The 25,951-nt window shown below is 20.1% G+C and overlaps 2 protein-coding genes across 2 annotated transcripts; both read right to left on the bottom strand.

Annotated features, from left to right (window-relative positions):
* Positions 1-7,003: 7,003 nt before the first annotated feature.
* N7459_006117 (uncharacterized protein) lies at positions 7,004-8,007 on the bottom strand (the record flags this gene model as incomplete). Its single annotated transcript, XM_056945301.1, has 2 exons — positions 7,004-7,232; positions 7,301-8,007. 2 exons carry the CDS (start codon positions 8,005-8,007, stop codon positions 7,004-7,006), a joined length of 936 nt encoding a protein of 311 aa, XP_056799636.1.
* A 401-nt stretch (positions 8,008-8,408) lies between these two features.
* N7459_006116 (uncharacterized protein) lies at positions 8,409-9,548 on the bottom strand (the record flags this gene model as incomplete). Its single annotated transcript, XM_056945300.1, has 3 exons — positions 8,409-8,768; positions 8,835-9,102; positions 9,157-9,548. The coding sequence occupies 3 exons, from the start codon at positions 9,546-9,548 to the stop codon at positions 8,409-8,411; spliced, it is 1,020 nt and encodes a 339-aa protein (XP_056799635.1).
* Between the last annotated feature and the right edge of the window lie 16,403 nt (positions 9,549-25,951).

Below are 25,951 nucleotides of genomic sequence, written 5' to 3'. Positions count from 1 at the left end.
GTATAAATATATATTGTCAGACTTGGTAGACTACTCGACTAAAAGAACACTTAAGCGTAATCTTAATCAAGTTAGTTATATTTAGTTATATCTAATTAGGATAGCTTAATCTAATATACCTCCCTTAGGTTTAGTATAATTTAACCTAAGTGATAAATCTAGAAGATAGATAACTCTGATAGATAGAATAATTAGGTATAATTAAATAGGATAGTGGACTTTAGGCAGAAATATTGCTAGGATATAGTGGACTTAGATAGAAATATTACTAGAAAAGATAATCTTAAACTAACTATGGTTCGAATATATACCATCTAGAGGTATAGGGAAAGTTTCAGATTATTAAAGGATCTCCCAGGCTTATAACTATCAGACTTTATAGACCACTTAACTAAAAGAACATTTAAGTGTAATCTTAATCAAGTTAGTCATACTTAGTTATATCCAATTAGGATAGCTTAATCTGATATATATTTAGAATACTAAGATAGTAATATATCAAAAATAATTTTTACTATATCTATAAAAAAGTTAGTTATCTTAGTAAAGACTATATAAAGAGCTAAAAGAATTAATAAGATTAACTAAAAAAATAAAGAATCTAGCACTATATACTATAGTAGTATTAGATTTTTTAAAGAAAAACTTATAAAAAAGCTCTTTTTATATATTAATTTATAGTATATTAATAATAAATATCTATAAAAATATATTAGTCTAGATTACTAAGATATTAATTAATAATAAAGCTATATAAACCTTTATTAGTTAATATTAAATAAAGGCGAACCTAAAAAATATAACTATAGAATTTTATCTAGTTAAAATAATTAATAAATATAAGATCTATTTATATAGTTAAAAAGAAATAGCCTTAAAATTAGTAGATAGCTAAAAAAGATATAATATTACTAAGGTTTTCTATAAAGTAATTAATATAATTAAATATAATATTATTTTAAGATATAACTAACTTTAAATAGTTAATTTAGATATTAACTAAATAGTTAATAAATAGTTATATTATTAAAATATATTTATTAAAATTAAAATAATATTACTAGAAGTTTTTAAATAAGAATTATTACTAAAAATAGTGTTTTATATCTTTTATATAACTTTATATAGGTTAAGAGATAAAAAAAAAACCTACTATAAAGGCCTATTTTATAATAGTAAAAATAGAATATCTTATATATATAAAATATACTAATTTTATAGATATTATTAATAAAAAATAAGCTATTTTATTATTAAAATATATTATATATAATTCTATTATTAAATTAAAACTAAAAAAAAAACCTTTATTTAAACTAATATATCTTTTATTTAATATAGAATTAGAAGTTTTTTATATATATATTAATAAAAATCCTAAAAGAGGTTAGATTTAATTTTTAAAAAATCTTATAGATATATTAATTTTTTTATATTTAAAAAAAATAAAAAGCTTAGATTATATATAGACTATTATAGTTTTAATATAATTATAATTAAGAATTACTATTTATTACTATTAATTATAAAGTCCTTTTTATAATTAATAAATATATTTATCTATACTAAACTAGATCTATATAATATATATTATTAAATCTAAATTAAAAAAAAATAATAAATAAAAAACTATATTTAAAATATATTATGATTCTTTTAAATACTATATAATACTTTTTAGATTAGTAAATATATCTATAACTTTTTAGTTATATATTAATAAAATTTTAGTAAGTTTAGTTAATATTTTTTTAGTTATATATTTTAATAATATCCTAATTTTTTTAAAAAATAAAAAAAACTATATTAAATATATTTAAATAGTACTAAAGAGGCTTTATTAATTTAAACTTTATATTAAGCCTTTAAAATATATATTCTATATTAAGTAGATTAAATTCTTAAGATTTATTATTTTATATAATAGTATTATTATAGATTTAATCTAAATAGAAATAATTACTTTTTAGTCTAAGCTAAAATATATTTTTAATATTTAATAGTTTATTAGCTTTATAAATTTTTATTATTAGTTTATTAAATTATTCTTAAAGATAGTAATATTATTTAATATATTAATTTAAGATCTAGATATTTAAAAGAAAAAAAAATAAAAAAAAGATTAATTTCTATTTTAATAAAAATATAAAAGAAACTTTTTATAAGATTAAAAAGATCTTCTAAAATATATTTTTTTTAATATATTTTAATCTAATATTTAAAACTTTTATAGAGATTAATATATTAAATAAAATAATTAATAAAATTTATTTATAGCTATAGTTAAAAATAAATATATAAAAATCTATTATTTTTTATTTAAAAAAAATAATCTTTATAAAAACTTAATATAAGATTAGAGACTAAAAAATATTAGTTATTATAGAATTTTTTAAAAAGTAGTAATTATATTTTAAAAGTAATTTTAATCTAGTAATTATAAAAATAGATTATATAAACTTAGTTACTTTTATAATAGTAAAAGAGTTTTTTTATTACTAAATATACTAAATAAAGTATTTAGCTAATTTTAATTTTATAATCTAGTTTTAAATAAATTTAATAAATCTTATTAATATACTAAATAAAAGACCTAATTATATATAGAATACTATTTAAGATAGTTTATATAATATAATATTTATAAAAAAGCTATAAAAGATAATCTTTAAAAATACTATTAATTAATCTAAAAAGATTTAAAAATTAGTAACTATTCTAGATATAATAGATTAAAAATTACTATTTTTACTATTTATCTTATATAAAAAAACTAAAAAGATTTTTATAAGATTTTTAAATTAATTTAAGCTCTAAAAACTATTAAATAAATTTATTTAAAAAATCTAAATAGATAATTTAGTAATAAAAAGAAGATTATAAATATTAACTAAAAAAAAATAAATAAAAGATTAATAAATATATAATAAAGAAAGATTTTTAATAATAGCTTACTATATATTTAAGGAAAAATATATATTTTTTATTACTAAAAAGCTATAATAGTAAAGATCTTTTATATCTACTATAATAATCTATAAATAAGGCACTATAGTAAATAAAAGACTAAAGAAAATATTTATATATAATATTAATAATATAATATATATAAGATAATTAAATTATATATAAATAAATACCTTATATATTAGTATAATATTATTTATTACTATAAACTATATAGATTATTAAAATCTTTATTAGTCTTATAAAGACCTATAGAATAGATAAATATTAATTTTATTACTAAGTTACTATTTATAAAATAGTAAAAAAAGATTTTTAATATTATTATAGTAATAATAGATCTTATAATAAATTATTCTTTTTATATTTTTTATATAAAAGATATTAATACTAATAACCTTATATATCTTTTTTATAAATATATAGTAATAAAATATAATATATTAGATAATTTTATAAATAATAAAGGTTTAATCTTTATTAGTATATTCTAGTTAACCTTTTACTATATATTAAGTATAAAATATAAATTATCTACTATATTCTATTTTTAAATAGATAGATAGACTAAATAATAAAATTAGACTTTTAAATATTATTTATAAAATTATATAAATTAATATTAAAATAATTAATTTTAATAGCTACTAATAAAATAATATATCTATAATAATATAATCTATATAATTCTAAAAATATTATTTATAGAGGCCTTTATAGATTATAAACTAGATCTTTATATCTTAATTAAAAAGGAACTAATAGAGCTATATAAAAATATAAAATAATAAACTAAAGATCTAAAAAAGATATAAAAAGACTTTTATATATATTTAAAGAGAGTAAAAGAAATAATAAAAAAGATATATAATAAAAAATATATTAATAAAACTTTTATAATTAATAATTAAATCTTTATATATAATAAATATTTAGATTTAGATAGACCTCACTAAAAGCTAGATTATTATTATATTAAACTATTTTAGATTATAAATATTATTAGTAAATAAATATATAAGCTAATTTTTATATTAATATACTATAAAATATATTTAATATAATATATTTTACTATTTAAACTATATAAAAGTAATTTATAGTAAAAATATAATTAATTAGATCTAATTTTTATTAATAAATACTTTAAATTTAAAATAGAATATATTTTTAAAAACTATAAAAATAGTATAGAACTTCTAATTAAATAAAAAAGCTATAAAGATAGTAAAAATATTTAAAAACTAAAGTTAGACCTTAAAAATATAAAAATACTACATTAATTTAAAAAAAAAGAAAGATTAAAACTAATAAAAAAGTCTTAGAAGTTAATTAGATATATTTCTATAACTATAAAAAAAAACCTAGTTAACTAAAAAAAATCCTTTAAAATAGATATAACACTAAATATTAGTTTATACTATATAACTATAAATTACTAAAAATAGTTTAAAACTATAAATATTTATTAGTTAATAAAAATAATTAAATAATATATTTACTAAAAGGACTTAGTATATATTAATCTTTTTTAGCTAAAAAAGCTAGCTAGACTATATAGAAATTAATATTAAAAATAAATTATTAATTAAAGATATATTATTATAATATATAGATACTATAAAAAAAACTATACTACTATTTATAGATTTATAAGATAAAGATTTAGATTATATTAGCTTAAATATAACCCTATAAAAATTACTAATAAGATTACTATATTTATAGAGTACTATTAATAATAATTATTATATCCTCTATTTTTATATACTATTTTTAGTATAATTATTATAATTATTATAATAGATATAATTAATATAGGGATTAATAAAAAAAACTATTTTTATAGTAGTAAAAGAACTATATCTTTTAGTATATTAGTAAATAGATTACTTAAATTAATTTATTAAATTAATAATTATCATATACTGCTAAACTCTTTAATAAAACTAATTTATTATATAGCCTCTATAAATATTATAAAAAGTGCTAAAATAACTATATTAGCTTTATTATTAAAATAAAGATTAATCTAAGATATAGTTTATTAGTATTAAAATCTACTAAAAAAGAATATAAATAATCTACTATAAAATAAATCTACTAAAAAGCTAAATAGTATATATATTTTATCCCCTTAAGACTAGCAATATATATATACCTCTATATATACTAGAGTTATTAAATATATTATATATACTATAATACTATAAGATTTAATAATATATTTAGTGGTTACTAGTTTAAAATATATATATTAGCTATTATAGTGATAAAGATAATAATAGGTTAATACTATAAGGATATACTAAATAGATAATCTTTATAAAAAGACTTATAATAAAGAAACTATTTATCTTACTAGATTATAGATAAACTATATATAAAAGGACTATATCTTATAAAGATACTAGTTTACTATAGTAGAAGTAAGGAAATTAGAGGAATAAAGATCTTATATCGACCTATAAGGATATGGGCCCTTAAAGGAGGGGGGTAATATTATAACCCTGGCCCTTATAGGGACTATATATATAGTCTCTATAGTCCTATATACTGCACGCACCTATAGTCTATATAGGCTGCTGTACTGCGTAGGGACTTACACCCCTATATACACCCAGATAGTATGCTAACAATTAGTTTACACTCAGAATTGAGTCATTGGTTTCTTCACTCTAATCCTTTTACCATATCCTAGGACTGCCTCGCAGAGCCAGTCCTAACACTACACCTAGTAAGCTATATAAACCTATTATTAGGTGTAGAAATGGAAAATTCCTTAGCTGGTTATATAAGCTATTTTTATAATCCCCCTAAAGCTGTCATAAATCTTATATTAAGTCTGTTTTAACTCCTATTACTGCGTAGTATAGTATCCTATATATTTATTCCTCTACTACTATTCCCTATACTAAAAGAGGCTAATTATACTATTAACAGCCTTACTTACCAGGGGGCTCACGACGCCCCCCGGACCCCCAGCTGTAGGGGGGATGCGCCTTAGAATGTAGCTATGCGAAGCGCTTAATCCGCGGTTTTAAATGATTAAGTGATTTAAATTTATGTAAGGATACTGGATAGTGCTGGCTAGTACTGCTCGCTAGCGAGTGATGCTCGATGCTGGCTATTAATAGAGCGCTTTGTCAACACACTGGTACACACAGTCCAATCTTGTGTATATGATGAACCATTACCCTCATAGTTCAATCAAGCACCTCTGGGTAGCCATATACATACGAGGTCGTCTGCTTCTTACACCCATAGTTTCGAAAGGTACCTTCATGACCTCGCTTATTTCTGAAATAAACCTCCATGCTAACATTTATCTCTGGGCTTCTAGATCCATGATCAGACGGTTGTAAACCGAATCGAGGATAACTTGGACCGCTACGTCCCGGGACCAAAAGCTCACCAAAGGCAGATAGCGCGAACGTTACTAGGTGGGATTCAATACCCTCCAGCGGATCTTTTTCAGACCTCTCTGGCAGAATCCCCTCGCCAACAGGCATCCCCCAAGGCTCGCCAATCTCACCAATCCTCTACCTTCTTTATAATGCCGACCTGATCGAATGGTATACATCTCGAAAACGCATACTGGAGGGATGATGGCGCGCTAGCATAGGGGGCCATCGAACAGGGCTGAACGCGGAACAGCTAGGTGCACGCCTAGAAGATGAACTCGATGATCAGCCATCAACGATAGCATATCTAGGTAGACTATGTCTGCTTGATCACGATTGGACGCTCTGAAAAAGAGACCACTCATATACTACACCGGAAATATCAATCAGTATAGCTCTAGGCTAGTCGGTATATATCAGTCTTCGACCCAAAGAAATACTTACTAGTCCACTTTATTAACCCTATAAGCGGTATTAAACCTTATTTTACCCCTCTCTAACTAGATAGGGCTTATTATATATTTAAGAAGAAGTTTAAATAAATCTTTAAAGATATTAATATTTAGTAGATAGTGGCTGAGAAAAATGCCCCGAGCCTTGACCAATTCGCGAAACTGATAATTAAGTCGCTATCAATTTTTATCTTCATCACTAACACGAAGAACGATCGCGAGTATCAGCTTCGCAAAACGGTCAATATCAGACGCTTCATCGATATCCCAGGCTCCGAAATGCATCATTTTCATGAAATCCTTCTGGGGGAGTGTTCTGCGGTCGCCATGCAAGTAATCCAGCCACTCCTGACCGAACTCTGCAACGGTGAGGTAAAGGCACATTCCATTCTGGGATATCAAGTAGGCCCTGTAATTGATCAATTAGCACTCGAAATCCCAATTCCATCTAGGTAGCTGCTACACTATCGTACTTACCGGTCACTGCTAGGGGGAAGCCACGACACCATCTCGGCCGTCTCCTGCATGCTCACATAGGGTTCATGTCTCTCGCGCTTCTGTGGCTTGACCTCAATTAGAGCACGAACCTCGGATGTAGACCGGGAGGCCAAGTATCCGTCTAGGCGTGCCTCTATGCTGCTTTTCTTGAATTTGGCGGTCAAGCCCGCCCTGTGTGGAGTCCAGAAACATCGGCCATCTCGATTTCGGACAGTTATAGCGGACAGAAATGCGATAAACGAGGCATTAACAGTGTCCTCGTCTATTTTGCCACGCGTCATTGACGCCTTGAGGATCTGGAGCTGCTCCGTGCGTGGGAGCTCGAAAACGCCGAGGCTGAAGGGATCCGAATTGGGCTTGTTCGGATGAAAATGCTCGACAATTCCTTTTTCTTGGATACTCTTCAGGTACTTTGAATAGGGTGGATAACTGTCGAGCCATTCCTCGGCTTTCTGAAAGTATTGATAGAGCCGGAGCTCTTTTAGCTCCCTGTCAGTCCCTGAGCGCAATCCGGGCCATATCACTTTCAAAAGGAGATACTCTTGGCGAGTGATCTCCGATCCCGAATTCAAAGCTTCTTTCTGGCTGATGGTGTTGTAGTACACATCGAGATCCTTCGCGGCTGCCGCCCATTCTCCCCAGTCCTTAAGCACCTTGTAGAACGCCCCAGGCCTTTTTGGTGGCATAATCGCGTCCCAAATTGATAAATCTTAGAGAGAAGGATGAGAGGAATAGGGTGAGAGACCTGGAGTGCATGTGATGAGATGAATGATGAGGGAAAGAGGTTGACGAAGTGGCCTCCATCATCATTTACTGCCTCCGTCTCTGCACGGAAATTAGAATACCTACATTCACCATCCGTTCTTATCGGGCATTTGACTTAGTCTCATTATAGCTCCCTATGTCCATTTTAGGCTCCTATCTCGATACGCCTGGTTTATCAAGTAGCCTTTCAACACCCCACTTCATTACCTAGGAGGTAGATACAATGATTGGCATTAATGAGAAGAGCATCTACATACTCGATACAAAGCTGCTCCAGATATTTTTTCTGCCTAAGTGGAATCCTTTTTTCCCGCGGCAAACTTCACTCATAATCAACCCTCGGTCCCATATTCTCCTTTCCCGGACCGGGAGTCTGAGGGCGCGACTGGGAGACATCTTTGGGGGTCCCGGGATCAGCATACAATTTGAGATCGGCTTCCCGGCGTGGCTCACTAACAGGGACATTTGTAGGTTCAGGTGTTCCGGGGTCACCAGAGAATTCGAGGCCCATTTCCCGACGTGGCTCGCTAACATAAAACCGCAAAAACAAGTCAAACGGAGCCTCGGCGGGCCGTAGGAAATTGAATATTTTGGTAGCCCGAATTCTCAGGGTCTCGGATTCATCGAAGTTGACCTGGATGATGCGGCCATGTCGAGGGCCAAATAGGGAGATCATCAACACCTATTATGTTGCAAAATTAACACATTAGAGTAATCACTGCAGTGGTAAAAGAATACTATATCATACCGGAACCACAGAAACATCCTGGAAGTCTTTATGGTGCATGCGAGTACAGATCGCCTGCACCAGCCCTCCCAGTTCACCAATCAGGAGCTCATCGTCTTTGCCGACGGTGTTGCTAATCATGACGATTCGAAGATGTGGGTCGGGCATTTCTTGATCGTCCGTCTGCCACTCCGAAAGCGAGACATAGTGCCAGCTCGCATGGCCTTTGGTGTTACAGCCGTCCAGCAATCCGGATGATTCATCTTCCTCAAAGAATGGGTAATCACAACTAGGAGTTATAATATCAGCAGCTGAAATGCATGGATTCTGGTTCAGTATCTACCAGAAGTCGTACCACCCGGACACATCCGAAAGATGGCCTCTCGGGTTCTTCCTTTCCAGGTACGACTGTATCGTGTCAAGGTAGGTAAACATCTGACGCGCCCTGGCAGAAGCATTCTTCTGTTCAAATCCACGAGGCTGTTGTTCGGGCAGCTCGATATCTGCGAGCTCGAGCACCCGACGATTGTATTCAGGGACTTTCTTCCAGTTCAACGAGTAGGCGTTGAATTCTTCGACTGGCAAGGGCCGAAAAAAAAAATCTTTGGACTCGAGGAAAGAAGCGTCATAGGGGTCAAACCGAGACAGATGAGCTCCAAGGCGAGCCAGGTCTGACTGCGTGAAGGTCTCACAGGGGACGTCCTCTAGGTCCAAGGAGATTAGTTGCTTCCGCATACTTTGCACAAGTAGCTTTGAATTTTCATTTCTCAGGGGGTTCATGATGCACATCGACCGCGAAAGGAGGGGGGCTGCGTAAACAGGGGAGAGTTGGAAGAATGATTCATCTATGAATCTAACATTTGGTACATTTCGTCCACTGTCGGGATAGGGAGGGGATCCGTCCAATAGGAATCAATGAGAAAATCTGTGTTGCTATTACACCCAATTCTGCCAATTTAGGGGGCATACGCCTAACTAATCATAACATACAGGAAAAGGATGAACTATTAATGTGATTCTCCACACACTTATTCCAACACACCCCCTAGCTGTCCTTCTATCCCTAAGGGCAGCTGCACCTATACTGGCACCAACACCTCCTAGGGCCCTATTCGCCCTGAATCGCTTAAACCTACTGTCTTTCTAAACTAGTATCTATTTTCTTTTTAGGCTAGTTAATTAGATAACTTATATTAGTTATCCTAGGTAGATTTAGAAAATTTTAGTGCTTTTAGTGTAGCAGTGTCTTAGTGAGTCTATCTATAACTATATAAGTAATTAAAATCTATTAAATTGTGATTTAACTATCTTTAACTTTTTACCTAAATTAATACTAATAAATATTAATATATTTAAGCTTTATCTTAAATACTATATTTTTAAAAGTTATTAATGTGACTGTATATTTATTATTATAATTAATAGTGATTAGGTATATTAGAATAAAGTTAATTTATTTAAATAGGTATTTCTATTATTATATTAACTTTTTAGCTTTAGATATACTGAGTAGTTTAGTTTTTATTATTAAGGTTATTATTATTAATTATTTTAATACTTTTTAGTCTATAAATCTTTTATATATTTAGTAAATATATTTTATAGAGTTTTTTTAATTAATATAATTTATAAATAATATATTATTTATAATCTAAACTAATTTTATTTCTTTATTTTAATCTATTCTATACTAAATTACTAAGAATTAAATAATATATAGATAGTAAATAATTTAATTAATTAATTAGTAATATTTAGGACTAAGATTAGTTAAAAACTATACTATTTTAGCTATTATTTTAGCTATATCTAGCTATATAATTATAGTAAGGAATTAAATAAATTTAATTTTTTATTAATATAAATAGATCTTTTAAAGATTTACTATATTTTTATATTGTTTTAGATCTTTTAGTGATATTAATATAAGAATTAATATATATTTTGTGAAGGGCTGAAGCTGAATTGATTTAATAAGACTAGGCTGATATATAGTTTATATTAATCTTAAGGAAATATAGTTTATTTACAGCAGATAAGGGTTTTTATATGGGTATAGGTATATACCTTATATGATCTATATTAGGTATAGGCCTATTATAGTACCCCCCTTTTTATCTTAAGTAGACAGAAGGCATAATAATATTACTATTAGTATTAAATTAGTGCTAAATAGGCCTAGAAACTAGCCTAAAATATTATTTATATTGATCTAGTATAGTATAGTCTTCTACTATATCTATACCCTCTTATATTATCTCTATATATCCTACCTATTTAACTAACACTTCTATATATTATCCTTAGCTAATCTATTATTCTTTTACTACTAAGATCTTTTTTATTTTATATTTTAGTTTACTATTAACCTTAATTAGAGAAGATTATAAATTATTAATAATTTATAATAGGAATAGGTTTAATACTATAGGGTAGATTAACTCTATATAAAACACTAAATATATACTAGATAGTATATCTAAATATATAGTATATAGTGATAGGACGTCTTTAACTATATACTATATATATAACTAATCTAATTTTTTTAATAAATATTAAGAGTAAATTATCATATACCAGTCGATCGTTCACTCCTGTGTTAGCCTTGCTACCTTAAAGGTAATACTTCTCTTAGTAGCTATAATCCCTCTAAGCTTGCCTATCTCTTATTATCACTATCTACTTAGCCTTATATAGGCTTAGAGTCTATAAGGTGCTTATCCTAAAAGGTATATTGATTAAAGGCGCTAACTAAGTCACTTAGAGATCACTATTACCTAAATAAGCTCCTAAAATTATTAGATATTAGTTAAAATATTGATTAATATAAAATTAATAAGAATAAATAGTTATTAATCTAATTATTCTAAGTAATAATAGTAATTAAATATATAGAACTAAATATATACTAGTAAATAAGTATCTTTATATATTTAGTCTATTATATTATTTAATATATTTCTTTATATTAGTTACTATATTCTAAGTATATCTTTTAATATTGTTAGGACTTAGGCGTGGTTCACCTAAGCCTAATGATGCACGCTACTTATATCGGTCCCGGGCATGCTAGAACATAGAGTTCTAGCATATTTGGTCTTTTGGCCTGTTGGCTAAGTGCGCCTGGGCACTGAGTCGTAACAGAAAATAATTAAGTATATTTTATATAATTACTATTTTTTAAATATATATTAGAAAGTTTAATAATATATTATAATTTATAATATTTATTAATAAGATAAACTAGTAAAATATAAAAAAATATAAAAAAATATAAAAAAATATAAAAAAATAAAATATTAATATATCTATAAGAATAGATTATAATAAACTTTATTACTAAATTACTAAAATCCTAAAGATATAATATAATTATAGTTATTATAGATAAATTAATTAAATATATATATATAATCTTAATAACTAAAAAGATAATAGCTAAATAAATAATAAATATTCTACTAAGATATATATTTATAAATTATAAAATACTAAAAAAAATTATATTAAATAAATATAAACTATTTACTAGTAAAATATAATAATTATTTATAGATAATGATGATAATAAATTCTTATTCCTGTTGTAGCTCACTATGATATATGCTGCTATATAGGAGTGCTATAGGCCTACCTATAGTATAAAAGTGGTTAATTAGCCTATTCTATATAGTAAAGTATAGTAGAATTGAATTGATAAAGGAAATAGTAAAAAGAGAGTTAATCATTTACTATCTACTAAGTCCCTATAGTCGCACCTTCTATCGAAAAGTATTACTAGCACTATACTATTAATAATATCCTCACTGCTATAGCTCTTTTATTACTTTTTTTACCTTTAGATCACCCTTAGATCACCCTTAGATTACCCTTATTTATATTTTAGTATCTATATACTAGCACTTATATACCACTTTTATATTATATTAGCTAATTCTATATTTATTAGTAATTAAAAGAGTATAGGAGACTTAGTCCTGCCTTTTTATTTTATATACCCTTTAGTTACTACTATACTATTCTATTGATCTTTTAGCTTTTACTTTCTCTTTATCTATAGCTATAGTATTTACTGCTAGAAACTGCTCTAAAGTCTCTATTTTAACTATAAATTTAGCCACTATTAGTACTATAATATACTATAATAATAGTTTATTATAACTAAGATTAATAGCTATATCTTAGCTAAATAGTGTATACTATATAGCTTCTTTTTTATTAGTATACTAAAAGTAGACTATTAAAATATAGTTTACTATTTTATTAACTAAGCTATATTTATATTAGTTAGTCTTTTAATAGCTAATTTTCTTTAAATAAGCCACTAATCTAATATATCTTATCTAAAACTATATTATCACTAATAATATTATTTTATACTAGCTAGACTAATAATCTAATATTTTCTTTATTAGTACTTTAATTAGCTACTTTATTAGCTATCTAGTTTTTTCTTTTACTTATTAGTCCTTTTATACCCTATTTATCTCCTTCTAGATATAGTATTTAGCTACTATAGTAAAAAGGATATACTAGTTTTAAAGGTTTTAGGGGTTAAAGTGCTCCTAAGTAGTTTCCTTAATATACTAGTTAGTTAATTTATTCCTAGCTACCCTTTAATAAGTAGGAATCTACTAGAACTAGTACTATATCTCTTATATATTTAGCTACTAAAGTAGGGTATAGTAGCTAGTAAAGTAGATCTACTTAGAGGGTATCTAGGGCTAGTAGAGGGCCTATAAGGCTGCTTAGCTATTAGAGAAGATAACTAGTCTATATATAAGCTGGTTGATTGATATAACTACTAGGTGGTCTAAGGCGATCTAAAGGCCTATTTTAATAATATATAGCTTAGCTATATAAACTATAGTAACCCTTTTAGTGCTTATCTAGCTATAGGTAGAGTGCTATCTAATATTAACTACTGTTATTGCTCTAATTTAACTATTATAATTACTGTTATCAGTAAAGATCGTTAATAGCTGCTTATATACTCCTATAATAATGATATCGTTATATCTCTTTACTGCTATCTCTCTGTCGTTAATAAATACCTCCAGTAGCACTTATTAGGGCGCCTAGATGAATGCCTTTTGGCTCTCCTAGCTCCTGGCCAAGGTTTCTAGGGGAGCCCTAAGGCATCCGCCCATCTTCCAGGCTTGTGCTTCCATTGGTGTCTATCCACTCCAGAGACAATTATTTATAGATTAGATAAATATTAATTATAAACTTTTAATAGTTTATTATCTATAAATAAATAGATAAATAAAATAAGTAAATTAGACACTAAAATAGTATTTATAATATTATATAAACTATTAATAAAATAACTAAGTAAGACTATTATTAATTATATAATTTATATATAATAATATAATATATTTAACTATAAAAGAATCACTATATTATATTAACTGTAAATATAATCTTTTATTAATTAGTAAACTATAAAGTAACTATATAATTATAAAATTAGTATAATTATTAATAATTAATATTTAATAACTATATTTATAGATAATAAAAAATATTAAGTTTTTTAATTTATAGATAAAAATATATTATAACTAAAACTATAAAAAGAGGTTTAATCTTAAAAAAAAAGAGAAAGTCTATTTATTATAATAAAATATTAAAATAAAATAACTAAATAAAAAGTTAAACTGTAAAAAACTAAAACTATTTATAATTAAAAAAAATAGAATTAGTTAACTATTATTTAAAATTACTAAAAAACATAAAATAAATTCACTTAATATTCTATATATTATTACTAAAATTAATACTAAAAAATATATAAATTACTATTAATATTAAAATTAAAAAAAATAAAAGATAAATATAAAATCAAAATTATTATAAAAAATAGCTAGTTTAATAGTTAATAATAGTTTTTATTTAAAAAAAAAAATATTTTATTTTAGAAAATATATAGGAATTTATTATAAGTTTAAAAGATTACTATTAGCTAGTTTAATAGTATTATTATAAGATAAAAATAAAAAAATATTAAAATTGATACTTCTTTAAAAGATAGTAAATAATAGATTAGTTATTATAATTATCTATATTAAAATAAAACTTTTTAATATAGCTATAAAGATCCTTTTAAGATTAATAAAAATAAAATAAAATAAACTTATTTATAATATAAATACTTTTTATAAAATAATCTTTTAAATAAATAAACTTAATATATTTTTTTTAAAATAATCTAATTCCTTTTTTTATAATATTTAAGTTTTTTTTAGTTTAGTGATTTTTTAATAACTATAAATAATAAAATTATTTATATAATAATATAATAATCTTTTTTATTTATATAAATAAAAAAATTTAGCTAAAATAGCCTCTTTTTCTTTTTTAATAGTATTTTAAACTTTAATAAGTTTTTATTATTATAAATTAAAATAAAAAGATTTAGATATTTTATAATAAATATAATACTTATATAAAAAGATAGATTTAAAATCTTTTTTTAATCTAATAATATAATTTAGTCTAATAAATAAAAAATATAGTTAAAATAATATAATAAAAAAACTAGCAAAATAGAAATATATATTTATAAAATAGCTATATTTAAGAGTTTTTAGGATAAAAACCTAAAAAGAAAGGATAATATTATAGACTTAATATTAATAATATATTAAAATATAAAAATAAAAAAGTGATAACTAATTCATTTAGGAATTATATATAAAAACCTTTAAATTATAATAAAGAACTACTAAATTATATAAATAATTATATTAAAAAATATAAAATATATTTGTTACGACTCAGTGCCCAGGCGCACTTAGCCAACAGGCTAAAAGACCAAATATGCTAGAACTCTATATTCTAGTATATCTAGGACTGATATAAGTAGTATATATTATTAGGCTTAGGTGAACCACGCCTAAGTCCTAATATTATCCTCTTTCTTTTAAAGGGGTATATCCTTATATCTACTAGCCTTCTTTAGATAAGGTCTTTTTCTTTTTGATATGATTATCTTATATTATTAGCCCCTAAAAAGAAGGTAATAAAACCTAGTTTATTCCTAGATAGTCGCCCTCTATAAGCCCTCACTAAATCAAACTTATAGTAGTCTAATTTTAGATAGTGGACCTATAGAGTTCTAGTATAATATTATAACTCAGTGCCTAGGCATATTTAGCTAATAGGCTAAAAGACTAAATATACTAGAACTCTATATTCTAGTATACCTAGGACCAATATAAGTAGTGTGTATCATTAGGCTTAGGTGAACCATGCCGAAGTCCTAATATTTTCTTAATTCCTATATATTTCTATATTAATATATTATAATATTATTAAATAACTTTTTTTTAATAATTAAAATATATAGATTAATCTATAAATTAAAATTAATTTATTATTTTATTTTTTAATTATTTTTTCTAGATCTATATCTAGGATTTTTTATATTTTTATATTATTTTTAGTTACTTTTTTAATCTATTTAATTTATTTATTATTTATAGTTTTATTAGTTATTAAAAGAATTTAATAATTATATATAAGGTTTCTTTTAATATTTATAATTAATATTATAAATATTACTTTTTTAGTCTTTTTTTTATAGTTTAGTTATTAATTTAAAGTGTTTATTTAACTATTATTTTTATTATTATAATATTTAATTTTATAATTATATTATATAAAGATTTCTATCTATCTTATTTATAAATTAATTTTTTTATTATTATAAAAAATATTAGATTTTTATAATTTAATTTTACTATTATAGTATATTAAGTATAGTCTTTAGATTTTAAATAATAATACTATAGCTAATAGTTTTTTATTATAGATATTATAGTTAAATTTTATTTAAATTATCTTTTTAGATTAAAATATAATTAATTATAACTTTTTATTATTTTTTAGTTAAATTATTTATATTTTTAGTATATAATTTAATATATCTATTTTAATAGTTATTAACCTTTTTAGATTATAAATTATTAATATTATTTATTCTATAAATAATTATTTTAATTTATTAAATAATTCTTAGATTTTACTATTTTATTTTTAGTAATTATTTTTCTTTATTATTTTGTTAACTTTAATTATAATTTTTTTAAAATTATAGATATAATTCTAGTAATAATTATATAACTCTATAAATTATTATATTTTTTTAAGATTTTTTAGTATTAGTTATTTAATAATATTTTATACTTTTTTTTATATTAAATCTTTTATTATTAATTATATATTTTAAAAATCTAGTTTTTTATATATAAAATTTATATTTTTTTTAATTTAAAAGTTATTTTAGTTTTTTAAAAATTTTAAAAGACCTTTTTATTATATTTAATATATTCTTTTATAGTTTTAGAAAATACTAAGATATTATTAAAATATATTACTATAAGAATATTTAAATATTTTTTTAGTATATTAAAAATAAATTATTAAAATATAGTTAATATATTAGTAAATTTAAATAATATTATTATATATTTAAAATATTTATATTTTATTTAAAATACTATAATAATAATGATAAATTCTTATTCCTATTATAGCTTACTCTGATATATACTACTATATAGGAGTACTATAGGCCTATCTATAGCATAGAAGTAGTTAACTAGCCTATTCTATATAGTAAAATATAGTAGAATTAAATTAATAAAGGAAATAGTAAAAAGAGAGTTAATTACCTACTATTTACTAAGTCTCTATAGTTATATCTTCTATTAAAAAAGTATTACTAATACTATACTATTAATAGTATTTTTACTACTATAGCTCTTCTACTATATTTTCTGCTTTTAGATTACCTTTAGATTATCTTTATTTATCTCTTAGTATCTATATATTATTTTTATATTATATTAGCTAATTCTATATTTATTAATAATTAAAAGAGTATAAAAGATTTAGTTCTATCTTTTTATTCTATATATTTTTTTATTTCTATTATATTATTTTATTAATTATTCTTTTTTATTTCTATTTTATTTATAGGTTATAATATTTACTACTAAAAACTATTTTAGGGTCTTTATTTTAATTATAAACTTAGCCACTATTAATACTATAGTATATTATAATAATAGTTTATTATAACTAAGATTAATAGTTATATTTTAACTAAATAGTATATTGTTATAGACCTAGCATAGGCAATACACTAAGGTATAAAGATAGGGAAGTGATAACTAATCAACTTAGAAATCACATAGGAATAACCTTTAGGTTACAGTTTAGATAAACAATAAATTATATAACTTAACCTATTAATAATAGGAAGGGACCTAGCAAGGATAGGTTCTAATATAGTGGTGATAGGCTTAGATCTATCAGCGATATAATAGACTAGATATATAAAGATATTTATTTATTAGTATATATTTAGTTCTTTATATTTAATTAAACTATTACACTTAGAACACCTAGATGAGAATATAACTTATTTTTATTCTACTTTATATTATTTAATACCTTAACTAATATCTAATAGTTTTAAAAGCTCACTTAGAGATTACTATTTCTAAATAACTAACTTAGTTAGCGCCTTTAATTAATACTTTTTAAGATAAGCACTTTATAGATTTTAGACCTATATAAGACTAGTATAGCAGTAGTGATAAAAGATAAATATATTTAAAGGGACTATAGTTACTAAAAAAAATATTACTTTTAAGATAGTAAAGCTAATATAGTAGTAAATAATTAGTTAATATATAATATATTAAATACTAAAATTTAGGATTTAAATAAAGTTAATAAGATAATTAATACTTTATCATTAACTATAATCTAATAATAATAGAAAGTGATAATACTAATAATATAAAAAAAGGATAAACTAGATATATATTATTATTATCTTTTATTAATACTAAATTAATAAAGATAGTTTTTTTAACTATAAAATTAATTAATATATAGATAATTATTAATAATAAAACTATTTAAATTAGACTTTTTTTATAAAGATTGAACTAAGTTATAATTATTCTTTATATAAATAGATATATAGTTATATATTATTAATTATATAAAAGAAATAGATAAGATAATATATATATCTATATATTTTTAAAAATAGACCTTTAAATAGTTTAAGTTTTATATTTAAGAATTTAATAAAAAGCCTATAAAAAACTAAAATAATATAATAAAAGAAATATTTATTATATATTAAATCTTTAAAAAAAAGCTTAAATAGACTTTTAAAGATATTAATATTTAGTAAATAACTAAAAAAAGACTTAAATAAATCTAATAAACTAATTTAGTAAATATATATACTACTAAATTCTAATAAATTATATTATATCTAGACTATAATAATAATATATATATCTAGTTATTTAAATAAGGTCTTAAAGAAGAAATTAAAGATAAACTAATATAAATTAATTAATTTACTAAATTATTAAATATAATTAAGATAGTAATTAAATTTAATAATTAACTATATAAATAAAAGCTTTAATAAAATAAAATATAATATAATAAATAATACTAAAATAATAGATATTACTACTAAAAAGATAAATAAAGACTATAATAGTTTAAAAAGATCTATAATAATCTTTATAAACTATAACTAATAAAATTTAATATAGTAAGACTCTTTACTAAAAAGCAAAAATAATATAAAAAAAAAGCTTTATTTTAAATATAATAAGCTAAACTATATAATAAAAAAATATAAAAATAAAATAAGTAATTAAAAGCTATAATAGATTTATATAATCTAAAAATAAAATATATATAATATAACTAAAACTATAAAAGTAAAGATATTTTATATAATATAAAATAAACTAAATTAAAAACTTAATACTAAATAGAACCTAAAATAGGGCCTAAAACTAATATACTAAATATTAAAGGAATATATTATAAAAATATAAAAAGTATTTAATAGAATCTATAAAAACTCTAAAGATAGAGTAAGGAAAGCTAAAAAGGCTAAATAAATACTATATAAGATCTAAAAAAGAAGATATTATATAAAAAATAAATAAATCTAAAAAAATAAAAATACTTTAAAAAAGATATTAAAGCCTAAAATTAAATAAATAATACTAAATAATATAAAATAATTATTAGATATAATTTAAAATAATTAAATAAATAAACTATAGAACTATAAAAATTTATAATAAAAAGTTACTAAAATAGTAAATAAAAATATCTAAGAAATTAAGAAAAACTTAAATAAGATTAATAAAGATATTAACTAAATTAAAAAAAATATATTAAAAATAGATAAAAGATATAAATTAATTAAAAACTTTAATATATAAAAATATTAATATTATTAATTTAAGATAGTTAACTAAATAATAAAAGATAGAATTAGTTTATAAAAAAGTTAAAAAATATATTAATATCTTTAAATAATTTTATAAACTATTTAATAAAAAAGCTAAACTATAAAAACTATAAATTATTAATAAAATACTAAATAATAGATAATCTATATTTAAAAATAATAAAGATTATAATACTAAAAAAAAATAAATAATATAATTAAAATATAAAAACTTATTATAGTTCAACTCAAGATATAAATAGAAAATAGAGATTTAAAAAAAAATAAGCTTTAAAATTTTAATTAATTTATAGCTTAAAAAATATAATAAATAAAAAAGATTTTTATAGATAAATTAAAAAATAAAAATAAATTAAAAAAAAGTTTAAGATAATTATTAAATAATTAATTCTTAAAAGCAATTAAAAAAAATCTAAAAAATAAAAAATAGATATCTTAAAAATATTTATAAAAATATTAAAAACTTTAAAAATTTAAGAAATTTTACTATTCTAAAAAACTAATAAAATATTCTTAATATTTTAAAACTCTTTTAAAAATAAATATTTAGAAATTTAGGAATAATTTAGCTAAAAAAATAATCTAAATAGTATACTATATATAAAAAACCTATAAAAAGTATTTTATAATAAATTTAATAGTAATAAATTAGTATTATATATTAAAAATATAAAAAGAATATATTTATATATATAAAAAGACTATATATATATTAAATATATAAGATATTTAAAGTATAATCTAAGACCTATAATTAAATACTATAATAAATTATATATAATTTATATAATTAATAAAATAGATTATAGTAGGATTAATCTAAAACTACTATAGTATATATAAAAATTATACTAGAAAAAATAGTAATTAGTAGTTACTATATAAAGAAAATATATAAAAACTAAAATCTTAATAATAATTTTAAAAAGAAATAGTATCTTTACTTAAGTTATATTTAATTTTAAAGCAGTAAAAAATTTTATAAATCTATAATTTAGTATTAAAAATTAAATATTAATAGTTTAAAAAAGTTAAATTATACTAATTATTAAGCTATATAGATAAAAACTAAGACTAAGAATTATTTATTATATAGAATAGGTCTAGATAATTATTAAAAATTATAAAGAAAAAATATATTTTAATATTACTAAATTAAAATAATATAATATAATAATTAAAGTACTATAGCTAAAATAATATAATTTAAAAATTAATTAATAGTATAATAGTATCTATTTTAAAAACTATAAATATAAATAAGCTAAAATAAAAAGACTAAATATAAAATATTAAGCAGTAAAAGGCTTAGCTTTAAAAAGGTAAAAATCTATTATAATCTATATAAATATAAAACTAAATAGAGTTAGTAGCCTAAAAATAAAATATAGAATAAAACTATAAATATTAATATTATTATAATAGTAAAATAATTATTAAAAATAATTAATAATAAACTAAAAAAATATATTATAGTGAACTATAAATTAAAAATCTTTTATATAACTAAAGAAGAAATATAGATATTTAAAGAGTACTATAAATATTAAGATATATTTAAGTTATTAAAAAATAATAAGTTACTAAAATATAGTCTATTTAACTAGAAAATTAGAATTAAAAAAGATAAAAAATTTATATTCTGATTAATTTATTAGTTATTAAAATTTAAATTAAAAATATTATAAATATATATTAATAAAAATCTAAAAAAAGGTTATATTTAGAAGTTATTATTACTAACTAAATATTTTATTATTTTTATAAAAAAAAAATAAAAGTTTATAATTTTATATAGATTATTAATAATTAAATTTAATCACTATTAAGAATTAATATTTATTATTTTTAATTAAAAAGATCTAAAATTAAATCTATAGAATAAAATACTTTATAAAAAATAATATTATTAATATATATAATTAACTATAGATTAAAAAAAGTAATAAATAAAAAATAGTATTTTAAATAAAATATAGATATTTTAAATATATAATAATACTATTTAGGCTTATTAATATACTAACTATATTTTAGTGATTTATTTCTAATATATTAAAAAAGTATCTAAATATTTTTATAATAGTATATTTTAATAATATTTTAGTATATTTTAATAATATTTTAGTATTTTTTAAGACTATAAAAGAATATATTAAATATAATAAAAAAGTTGTTTAGAAATTTTAAAAAACTATAGTAACTTTTAAACTAAAAAAATATAAATTTTATATTTAAAAAACTAGATTTTTAAAATATATAATTAGTGATAAAGGATTTAGTATAGAAAAAGAGAAAATATAAAATATTATTAAATAGCTAATATTAAAAAATTTTAAAAAGATATAATAGTTTATAGGATTATATAACTATTATTAGAATTATATTTATAATTTTAGAAAAATTATAGTTAAACTTAATAAAATAATAAAGAAAAATAACTATTAAAAATAAAATAGTAAAGCCTAAAAATTATTTAATAAACTAAAATAATTATTTATAGAATAAATAATATTAATAATCTATAATTTAGAGAAATTAATAATTATTAAAATAGATATATTAGATTATATATTAAAAATAAAAATAATTTAACTAAAAAATAATAAAAAATTATAACTAATTATATTTTAGTTAAAAAAAATAATTTAAATAAAACTTAACTATAATATTTATAATAAAAAACTATTAGCTATAGTATTAATATTTAAAGTTTAAAGATTATATTTAAAAAAAGTAAAATATACTATAATAGTAAAATTAGATTATAAAAATTTAATATTTTTTATAATAATAAAAGAACTTATTTATAGATAGATAAAATAAATAGAAATCTTTTTATAATATAATTATAGAATTAAATATTATAATAGTAAAAATAATAGTTAAATAGATATTTTAAATTAATAATTAGACTATAAAAAAAAGATTAAAAAAGTAGTATTTATAATTTTAACTATAAATACTAAAAAAAATCATATATAATTATTAAGTTTTTTTAGTAATTAGTAAAGTTATAGATAATAAATAGATTAAAAAGATTAAAAAAGTAATTAAAAATAATATAAAAATATAAGAAATCTTAGATATAGATCTAAAAGAAATAATTAAAAAATAAAATAATAGATTAATCTTAATTTATAGATTAATCTATATATTTTAAATATTAAAAAAATAAGTTATTTAATAATATTATAATATACTAATATATAGATATATAGGAATTAAAAAAATAATTAAATATATTTTATATAATTACTACTTTCTAAATATATATTAGAAAATTTAATAGTATATTATAATTTATAATATTTATTAATAAGATAAATTAATAAAATATTAGTTATATAGAGAAATATAAAAAAGTAAAATACTAATATATTTATAAGAATAGATTATAATAGACTTTATTATTAAACTACTAAAATCCTAAAAATATAATATAATTATAGTTATTATAGATAAATTAACTAAATATATATATATAATTTTAATAATAAAAAAGATTAGTATAGAAAAAATAGTAAATATTTTTTTATAATATATATTTATAAATTATAGGATTTTAATAAAGATTATATTAAATAAAAATAAGCTATTTACTAATAAAATATAGTAATTATTTATAGATTAAATAGATATTAATTATAAATTTTTAATAGTTTATTATCTATAAATAAATAGATAAATAGAATAAATAAACTAAACACTAAAATAGTATTTATAATATTATATAAATTATTAATAAAATAACTAAATAGGACTATTATTAATTATATAATTTATATATAATAATATAATATATTTAATTATAAAAGAATTACTATTTTATATTAACTATAGATATAATCTTTTATTAATTAGTAAACTAGAAAATAACTATATAGTTATAAAATTAATATAATTATTAATAACTAATATTTAGTAATTATATTTATAAATAATAAAAGATATTGAATTTCTTAATTTATATATAAAAATATATTATAACTAAAATTATAAAAAGGGGCTTAATCTTAAATAAAGAGAGAAAGTCTATTTACTATAATAAAATATTAAAATAAAATAACTAAATAAAAAATTAAATTATAAAAAATTAAAATTATTTATAATTAAAAAAAATAAAACTAATTAATTACTATTTAAAATTATTAAAAAATATAAAATAAATTTATTTAATATTCTATATATTATTACTAAAATTAGTACTAAAAAATATATAAATTACTATTAATATTAAAATTAAAAAAAAATAAAAAATAAATATAAAATTAAAATTATTATAAAAAATAGCTAATTTAATAGTTAATAGTAATTTTTAATTAAATAAAAAAGGTATTTTATTTTAAAAAATATATAAAAATTTATTATAAATCTAAAAGGCTATTATTAGCTAGTTTAATAATATTATTATAAAATAAAAAAAATACTTTAAGGATAAAAATAAAAAAAATATTAAAATTAATATTAATTTAATCTATAAGATTTATTAAATTAATAAATATAATTAACTATATTAAAATAAGATTTTTTAATATAGCTATAAAGATTTTATTAAGATTATAAATAGTAAATAGAATAGATTTATTTATAGTATAAATACTTTTTATAAGATAATGTTTTTAATAGATAGATTTAATAAATTTTTTTTAAAATAATCTAATTTTTTTTTATAATATTTAAAATTTTTTAGTTTGATAATTTTTTTATATTTTTAAGTAATAAAATTATTAATATAATTTTAAAAAAAGGATTTTTACTATTTAAGATATATAATTTAAATAAAAATAGTATAGTGCTTTTTAGTAATTCTTTACTAAAAATAAATAAAATAGCACTATTCTATATTAAAACATAGTAGATAAAATATTTTATATTTAATATAATTATTACTATTTATATAGCTACTATAATAATTAAAATAGCTAAAATAAATATATATTTATTTAAGATAAATATAATATTTATAAAAGATAATAGACTAATAATCTTTATCTTTAATATAATAAACTAAGATATTTTTATAAATAAAAACTTTAAAAGATATAGTTAAGATAATATAGTAAAAAAATTAAGAAAAGTAAAAATAAAAATATATATCTATAAAATAGCTATATTTAAAAGTCTTTAAAATAAAGATCTAAAAAAAGAGGATAATATTATAGATTTAGTATAAATAATATACTAAAATATAAAAATAGAGAAATAATAACTAATTAATTTAAAAATTATATAAGAATAATCTTTAAATTATAGTTTAGATAAATAATAAATTATATAATTTAATCTATTAATAATAGAAAAAGACTTAGTAAAGATAAATTCTAATATAGTGATAATAGGCTTAGACTTATTAATAATATAATAGACTAAATATATAAAGATATTTATTTATTAATATATATTTAGTTTTTTATATTTAATTAAACTATTATATTTAAAATATCTAGATTAGAATATAACTTATTTTTATTCTATTTTATATTATTTAATATCTTAATTAATATCTAATAGTTTTAGAAGCTTACTTAAAGATTACTATTTCTAAGCGACTGATTTAGTTAGCGCCTTTAATTAATATACCTTTTAGGATAAGTACTTTATAGACTCTAGACCTATATAAGGCTAGTATAGTAGTAGTAATAAGAGATAGGTATATTTAGAGGGACTATACCTACTAAGAGAAGTATTATCTTTGAGGCAGTAAGGCTAATATAGTAGTGGACGATTGGCTGGTGCGTGATATATATATTATATAGCTTTTTTTTATTAATATATTAAAAATAAAGTATTAAATTTTAGTTTACTATTTTATTAACTA

This window comes from Penicillium hispanicum (genome assembly GCF_028827665.1).
Source record: "Penicillium hispanicum strain IBT 35686 chromosome Unknown utg000005l_segment0_segment0, whole genome shotgun sequence".
Taxonomy (NCBI): domain Eukaryota; kingdom Fungi; phylum Ascomycota; class Eurotiomycetes; order Eurotiales; family Aspergillaceae; genus Penicillium; species Penicillium hispanicum.
This window is presented reverse-complemented; position numbering and strand designations above follow the sequence as displayed.